The 9,138-nt window shown below is 36.1% G+C and overlaps 1 protein-coding gene across 1 annotated transcript; it reads right to left on the reverse strand.

Annotated features, from left to right (window-relative positions):
* Window positions 1-5,949: 5,949 nt before the first annotated feature.
* On the reverse strand, window positions 5,950-8,809 carry LOC141338161 (E3 SUMO-protein ligase ZBED1-like). The gene is made up of 5 exons (XM_073843718.1): window positions 8,710-8,809; window positions 8,056-8,379; window positions 7,795-7,944; window positions 6,861-7,123; window positions 5,950-6,741 (listed from the first exon to the last, which is right to left on the reverse strand). The coding sequence occupies exons 1-5, from the start codon at window positions 8,807-8,809 to the stop codon at window positions 5,950-5,952; spliced, it is 1,629 nt and encodes a 542-aa protein (XP_073699819.1).
* Between the last annotated feature and the right edge of the window lie 329 nt (window positions 8,810-9,138).

The following is a 9,138-nucleotide window of genomic DNA, read 5'->3' on the forward strand; positions in this document are numbered from 1 at the left end:
GTGAACCTTGGGAAACACATACTTAAGCTAATACCTCATTAATGTGTGTATCAACAGCAGTGTTGTAAGACGCTCAGAGGTCACACTTGCCCACACAAGGGCTGGAGTCGCAGAGATGGAGAGATTTCTGCCGAGACTGGGCTTCTTAAACACGGATCCTTAGAAATAAATAAATCCTTTCAGAGTTAATGAGCTCTGCAGGGGAAAAATTTTTTTTTTTTTTAAATGTTTGGACGTCTTCCAAGTTTGAGTAATCCGTATTTTCCCCCACACCTTCGTCAAAAAGCAAGAAACGGTGAATGTGAAAAGGCAAATAATGGCTGTTGAAAATGATTGCATAACATTGCAATTTGTTTTTCTTGAAAGACAGGTGCCGCAGTGCTTTACTAGCATGTTAAATAGGCACATATAAAGTCAGGTTTTAAAATTAAGGCTTGTTTATTTAGTACAAAATAATGTGATCCATTAGCGTTCTTTTTCTTCCGCTCTGGAAGTCTATGGCAGCCCATAGAACCACTTGCGGGAAAGTTTTGGCACACTGATAGAGAACAGTCTCAATATTAACCATGGCAAGTTTGGAGTCTCTAACTCAAACTCTCTAGCGCCACCACTTGTCCAAAATTTTTCAGACCATGCTGGCAAAACGTTATGGAATTCAAGTTGATTCGTCATACCGTTCTTGAATAACGCACAAATGAATTCTATTAATTCATCAAAAAGTCAATTGTTATATATATTTTTTAAAATGCTAATAACTTTTGTTTAGATTGGCCTATTGTAACAAACTGGTCTTTATATATTTCTTGGGTCATGCCGAGAACATCGACACCAATTATGCCATAATTGGATGAACTTCCTGTTTTGATTTATATTAAAAACCTACTTTTGCGCACTCCTCCTAGACCGTTGGTCCGATTTTCACCAAATTTGACTCGGATCATCTTCAGACCATGCTGACAAAAAAAAAAAAAAAAATGATTTCATATCGATGTAGGCTACAGTAGGAAACTGTTCAGCACATCAACAAATTTGCTGGAAAGATGGAAGAGTTAATCTGAGGCTGTATCTCTGCAAAGCTTTGAAATATTTGCACCTATTGTATCCGTTAGCATTTTTTTTCTTCCGCTCTGGAAGTCTGTGGCAGCCCATAGAACCACTTGCGGGAAAGTTTTGGCACACTGATAGAGAACAGTCTCAACATTAACCATAGCAAGTGTAAAATTTTGGCACTCTGATAGAGAACAGTCTCAATATTAACCATGGCAAGTTTGGAGTCTCTAACTCAAACTCTCTAGCGCCACCACTTGTCCAAAATTTAATTATTTTAAGCTAATAACTTTTGAACTGTAAGGTCTAGAAGGTAAATTCTGAATCATTGGGTGATGTTGAGTCGAATGAAGTCCAAATTTCAAAAATAGTATTTTTTTTTCTTTTTCTATTTTTAATTGTTCGTAAAACCTACTTTTTCAAACTCATCCAATACAGTTTGTCTGATTTTCACCAAAATTGGCTCAGATCATCTTCAGACCATGCTGGCAAAAAGTTGTGGAATTCAAGTTGATTAGTCAAACCGTTTTTGAATAACGCACAAATGAATTCTATGAATTCATCAAAAAGTCGAAAGTTATAAATTTTTTTGAATGCTAATAACTTTAGTTTAGAATAGCCTATTGCAGTAAAACTGGTCTTGATATATTATTTGGGTCATGCCGAGAACATCAACACCAATTATGCCATAATTGGATGAACTTCCTGTCTGCCATTTTGATTTATGTCGAAAACCTACTTTTGCGAACTCCTCCTAGACTGTTGGTCCGATTTTCACCAAATTTGACTCTGATCATCTTCAGACCATGTTGACCTTTTATTAACCTTTATTAGCATTTTTGGAAATTTAATAATTACTGATTGTATTAGCCTATTATAATGAAACTGGTCTCAAAATATTCCTTGGGTCAGGCCGACAACACAGACACCAATTATTCCATTGTGGGCTGAACTTTCAGTCCTCCATTTCGATTTATATGTTGAAAACCTCCTTTGTAAACTAAATAGACTCAGGTGATCTTCAGACCATGCTGGCAAAAAAAAAAAAAGGATTTTGTGTCGATATACAAAAGGGTTTTCATTTAACGCATAAATGAATTTGCTGAAATGATGCTAAACTACATCTAAGGCTGTATCTCTGCAAAGCTTTGACATATTGACACCATTTGTATGTGTCATTGTGGCCTCACACTCCTTGTTGCAGTTGGTCTGCTGCTCCATGCCATTCTTAAATCCCTATTTTGCCTCTGATTGAGCTTGGCCCCGTAATTGCTACTTGCAGCTATATTTAATCAATGTTTTCATATCGAACCTTCACATGCTATTAAAGTGAATAAGCAGTATACAGTAAATTAAAAAGTAAAGCAAAAATTGCACTAGTATTCTGACAAAACACATAAGTGAACCCCAATATGTTGCCATTAAATTAGACATGAATACGGTCATGTGTATATTCTTGTTTTTCTGGAACTCATATCTAAGATGGGGGTCTGGTGGCCACAGTATAATCTAGCATGTTTAAGTGGCTTTAAGTAAGACAGATGATTCTGCGGTGCTGGTATCTATCGAGTAGATTGTTCTTCTATTCCCTAATTCTCTCTTTCCCCCCCCGAAGCGGTGTTTTCACTCAGCAGTTGTCTGTCACCTCAGAGCAAAGGAGAGACACGTCTCCTAATGGAGCCACAGAGCTCCTATCAACCGTGTCCTTGTGCTCTTGATTTTAAATGAGCAACATTCACTATGCATTTATGACCTCATGCAATTACATTTTATTGGGGGAAAATGCTGTGTTTGGATTATTAAAGGAATAGTTCACCCAAAAATGTCATGATTCACTCACCCTCGAAATGAACCAAACCATATGCTGTTATTCTTTTTGTTCAGAATCTCTTTTTCTACAGTTCACTCAATAACAGCTCATAGTGACCAAGTTTGTAAAGAGTCAAAAGCACATTAAGATAAATAATTCACCTAAAAAATGAAAACTGCCTGAAATTATACTCACCCTCAGGCCATCCAAGATGTAGATGAGTTTGTTTCTTCATCAGATTTGGAGAAATGCAGCATTTCATCACTTGCTCACCAATGGATACTCTTCTGTGAATGTGTGCCATCAAAATGGGAGTACGAACAGCTGATAAAAACATCACAATAATCCAGTCCATCAATTAATATCATGTAAAGTGAAAAGCTGCCTGTTTATCAACTGTTCCTATAAAATAATCCATACAAAATGTGTGCATTCAGAAAAAAACAAACAGAAAACTTCAATATAACAGTCAGTGAGCTGAATTTAGTAACCAGATCAGTGAATTCATTCAATTTGATCATTTCAACAAGTGAAAATGTTGACTTCCAAACTCAGGAAGTTATATATGAGGTACTGTATTTTCCACTCTGTTACCAAAATTAGACCATGTTTAAACTGATAAAAGTGTGATATTGATATTTTCTAGCAATAAACATTAAATAAGGTTTCAAATTACATGGACAATACCTATGACATTAACTATAGAAGAATGAGTAACAGGGTTGAACATTTAAACCGAACTGTCAGTATTGGCTAGTATGGGACCAAATGTTGGTTTGTAGTTATTAATTATTATGTATTTCCCATTAACTGAAGAAAAATATTTGTGGGATCATTTTTTTCTGGATAACAGAGTTGATTGTTTGCATGTGATGAATAAAGTCAACACTAACGTTTTTATAAAAGTAGAAGGTAACACTTTATTTTAAGGGTCCAGAATAATGCATTAGTTAAGCATTAATTAACTGTTAATTTGTTCACAATTAAGCATTAGTTGAGCACAAACACACTAGTAATTAATGATTAATTTAACATTTTAAGGTTCCCAAATGATGTATTAGTTAAGTATTAATAAACTAGTAAATCACGATTAACTTGTTCACAATTATGCATCAGATAAGCATGAACACATACATAAATAATGATTAACTGAAAATATAGTAAGGGCATATTAACCATTATTTACAAATTATTAAACGTTTAAAAACACATAAATAAGCAAAAATAAATAACAAAAATAAGCTAGTAAAAAATAAATAATTAAATGTACAGTAAATATATGTTAGCCCTTATTTACAAATTAATAAGCCATTATTATTTTAATATTTTTTTGTAGTGATGTAAATATATTTCTATGATTTACCATCTATTAAGTTAACCAAATAATAAACTAGTAATTATGTTTAATTACTGCTGGTTTGCAATTATATATGGCTAAAATAGTGTAATGAGGACTATTTGATGCATCAGGTTCTAAAGTGAAAGTTATATCCACATTAATTATGGCACTTAAGTGATATTTAAGTTTATTCACCAGAATAAGCCAATAATTATGGCTAACCTGCCATTAATACAGTACTAATAAAGCCGATTTGACCCCCTATTCTGAAGTGAAAGTTATATCCACATTTATTATGGCACTTATTGAGTGATATTCAAGTTTATTCACCAGAATAAGCCAATAATTAAGGCTAACCTGCCATTAATACAGTACTAATAAAGCCGATTTGACCCCCTATTCTGAAGTGAAAGTTATATTCACATTAATTATGGCACTTATTGAGTGATATTCAAGTTTATTTACCAGAATAAGCCAATAATTAAGGCTAACCTGCCATTAATACAGTACTAATAAAGCCGATTTGACCCCCTATTCTGAAGTGAAAGTTATATTCACATTAATTATGGCACTTATTGAGTGATATTCAAGTTTATTTACCAGAATAAGCCAATAATTAAGGCTAACCTGCCATTAATACAGTACTAATAAAGCCGATTTGACCCCCTATTCTGAAGTGAAAGTTATATTCACATTAATTATGGCACTTATTGAGTGATATTCAAGTTTATTTACCAGAATAAGCCAATAATAATACTGACGTATTTACAGCATCTACACGTACAAATACATATGTATTTTTAGCACTTTAACGTACAATACATACGTTTTGACATCACCTAAAAACAAATCCTTATGAATACTGAAATTGCGGCATTAATTTCATTATTATTGTTGTTATTAATTGTCATACCAATTGCCTTATGTTTTCATTTGCATTATAAAATAGTTGAATCGTTTACTTTATATGAAATTATAACATTTCATACTGTTCTGTGTGATTTCTGCTGCCAGCCCGTTTCCAATAGGTCTACATAATGTTAAGCAAGCCTACACTTTAAACTCAAATACATTTCTGCAATCGTTTAAGCATTCATGTAATATTAACTTCGTTTGCCTGCGACTAACAACAGAACCATAAAATACACTGAACACGCATCATAATTACAAAATGAAAAGATTTTATTTTTGCGCTAATCCAGATCTTCAGAATCCATACGACTGCGAGGAACAGACCCAAATTAAAACCTTTATACGGCGATCTTCATCTCCATCCCGAGCAGTAGTGCTGGGCGATATGGAAAAATCATATATCACGATATGGATTATTTTATATCACGATAACGATATATATCACGATAAAGTACGTTTTCAGTTATTCTCTGAAAAGTTTGACAAAAACATCATTGCATACTTTTTTGGCAACTTTATTTTGAAGTGACATTTAACTGAACTGTCACAAATGAGAAAAAAATACATTTTAGTGCAGCAATATAAATAAACCAAATGACAACAGATGTGGTGGAGGTAAAGCTACAGTAGCCTTCACAATTTTTTTTTTATCCACATCATAATTATTTAAATAGTATTATCAAAATAAACTATTTAAAAAAAATAATTAAAGTGCACAACCATAAAGTATCAAAAGTAAATATCAGAGTTGAACATAACACTGTTTAAGGCATTAACCATGAATAAAAGTGCAAACATAAAAGGCTACTTTGTAAAAGTAGAAAAAATGTCTCTGTCAAATTTATAGGTTGAGTGCGAGGAAGACAAGTTGGTCAACTGTGTTTGGCTTAAGACATGACCTCTTACATGTGATGATGTTCCCACTCGCACTGAAGGCCCTTTCAGATGAAGAACTAGTAGCGGGAATGCATAAGTACTTCTTGGCGAGCCTGGCCACAGATGGGAAACTCAACTCATGCTGCCTCCACCATTCCAGAGGGTCGGTCTCCGAGTCAGGCCCAGGTGCCTGAAGATACATGGAGAGCTCCAGTTCAATGGATGCTCTGCTTGGCTGGGAGTGGGTGGTACCTTGACATGCCTTTTTGAAGTAGCTACCCAAACTCTTCTTTGTTTTCTTTGTGGGATGGGGACAGGGAAGCTCTGGATTATCTTCAGCAGCTGGGGGTGAAATGGAGGCTGCTTCTGTTTGTGCACTTTCAGGTGCCGCCATGGCCACCAGCTCTGCTGCAGCTCTCATTTTTATGAACTCCACCCTCTCTTCATTCATGTAGGCTGTCTTAAACCGTGGGTCAACAAGTGTCGCCATGTCCAGAAGGTTGTTGGTGGTATGGTCATCATACTTTTCATTAAGGTACTTGAGAATGCCCTCTTTTATTGCTTTTGTGAGCTCTGTATCCCCATCCTTTTGGCTGAGGATTTCGTTGTTAAAGAGGTACAGTACCGGCTTCAGAAAAGACACGCTGACATACTTCTCCCCCGACAAAGCATCAATAAACTCGAACAGTGGACCCAGTGCTGTGTTTAAGGACTCTAGCACCATCATGTCTTGCCAGCTTGGAACCAGGTGTCTTGCCTAAGTCAGATAGCAAGCAAAGAAAATGGGTTACTATCATGAGGTGAATCTAGTCTGCAAACAAATCTGAATCCACAATGAGAAGAATCAGTGTGTAATGTCCAATGTCCATGTTTCACCTTCTTGTCTGCAAGGAGGACCTGTGAAAGAGCTTTCTCCTGTTCAAGGAACCTCCCTATCATCTGCTGCCGAGAGCCCCATCTTGTAGGCGTTTCAGTGATGAGCTGATGGGGAGGCAAGCCCAGCACTGCTTGTGCCTTGGCCAATTCACATTTTCTCTTCCACGAGTTGGAGAAGGCACTGACCACCTTTTTACAGACTCCAACTGCACGTTCCACAGCCTGCTTTGTAGATGCTGGTGTGAGAGCTTTCAGAGCGTTCTCTGTTTGGATCAAATGGAAAACTATGTAATTTAATTAGGGCTGTCAAATGATTATTCATGATTAATCACATCCGAAATAAAAGTTTATGTTTACATACTAAATGTGTGTTTACTTTGTATATTTATTATGTATATATAAATACACACATACATGTATAGATTTAAAAAAAAATAAGTATGAATAGTTATACTTCTATTTAATTTAGACTATATATAGAATTATAAATATTTTCTATATAAAACATTTTCTTTAATATACATGTATGTGTGTGTATTTATATATTATATACATAATAAATATACACAGTAAACACACATTTAGTATGTAAACAAACTTGATTAATTGTGATTAATAATTTGACAGCCCTAAATTTAAAAACAGATTTTAACTTGATCATGTATTCCTTAACCAATTTATGGATTGATTTAACAATTAAAGTATGGTAAAACAACTATAACTGTGGGCAGCTAGTATCAGAATTCAGTTGTTGCTATAACAGGTAAAATGATAAATAATGAATAAAATGTAGGCGAGTATAACTTCAATAATAATAATGTCTTGTACATCAAACATAACACAGGATAACCAAACTAATCTCAATTCACTAATATTTTTGCTGTTATTCCCATCAATATTACACTAGGCAATTTTTAGATTGCTTTACACTTACCAATGGCTAGCTGTAGACGATGACCAAAGCATTGTAGCCGTTCCCACTCATTCAGTTCCATTGCAGAGATGTTGTTAGTTGCATTATCCGTGGTGACACAGACAAGGTGGCATTCTTGCAGTCCCCATGACTCCAGTGCATCTCTCAGACCTAGATAGATAAATACTTAATAAGGGGGGTCTCTCTCGAAATTACTACAGTAAAAATGACAGAACAGTAAACTAAAAGTACCTCATACAAATTACTGCACGAGTAACGCACCTTGGGCTATCATGGCTCCCGTGTGGTCATCTGGAAAGTACGCAGTCTGTAAACAGCGAGCACAGAGGATCCAGTCTTTGCTGATGTAATGGATGGTTACGCTCATGTAGGGCTGCGTAGCTCTGCTCGTCCACAGGTCAGTTGTCAAGGCATAATGGACCACACTGCGAACATCCTTCTCTACTTGGGCCCGGCATGCGTTATATAAGCGAGGCAACTCGACTTTACTGAAGTGCTTACGACTGGGCATAACGTACCTCGGGTCAAGGACTTTGACGAGGTCTCGAAAGCTACCCTTCTCAACTGCATACACGGGGATCATGCCTTTACAAATGTAATGCGAGATGGCACATGTGATTTCTTTATGGCGCTGGGACGTTTTTTCATACGGTGTACATTTTATGAAAGCCTCTTTAATTTTAGGCTGGCTATATTTTTTCTCGTCACTTGCCTGGGCTGTTTCACAACTTTCTTTACGTCGCATTTCTTCAGTTCTCCCGTATTCTTTTTCGTGGACCTTCTTCAAGTGGTAAAAGAGGTTTGTTGTGTTAGCGTCGGGCGCGGAAACAGTCTTTTGGCAGAGTTTGCATATGACTGTCTTCTGCTCTGTGTCGGAGCTCTTGAAGCCAAAATACAACCAAATCACTGACGTACCCCCACGTTTTGGTAAAAGTATTTCTTGGGCTGCAGCCTGCGTAGCAGTTTCAGTCTGTTGCGACTCCGGGCATTCTTCGTCAACCTCTTGCGTCTCCATCTTTAAGCACTCAGGAGTTAACTAGCGTAAAGCATGTCGCAACAACGTAAAGCGTCAGGTCGCAAAACCACAAGACGGAGTTTCTTTGAAAAAGTTCATTTTTATTCTCGATTATCACTTATATTAAGGGTAGACTCAGAGTACTATGCATTGCATTGCGACAAGACATTATCATTCATTTGTCATAGCCTATTTAATGCAATATTTTCTTTAGAAATTGATAAAATTAGGTTAGAAACGATAGAAACGATAGAAGAGAAATAGGACGATAGACACTTTTCTATCGTGACCACGATATATATCGTCATATCGCCCAGCACTACCGAGCA

Source organism: Garra rufa, chromosome 7 (genome assembly GCF_049309525.1).
Source record: "Garra rufa chromosome 7, GarRuf1.0, whole genome shotgun sequence".
Taxonomy (NCBI): Eukaryota; Metazoa; Chordata; class Actinopteri; order Cypriniformes; family Cyprinidae; genus Garra; species Garra rufa.

Bases quoted from the DNA above. Each gene is read 5' to 3' on its own strand.
- LOC141338161 (XM_073843718.1), bottom strand. From the start codon at position 8,809: ATGGAGACGCAAGAGGTTGACGAAGAATGCCCGGAGTCGCAACAGACT. The intron at 8,380-8,709 runs GTACGTCAGTGA...ACATTTGTAAAG, and splicing joins ACTTTTACCAAAACGTGGGG to GCATGATCCCCGTGTATGCA. The intron at 7,945-8,055 runs GTGCGTTACTCG...TTATCTATCTAG, and splicing joins GGGAGCCATGATAGCCCAAG to GTCTGAGAGATGCACTGGAG.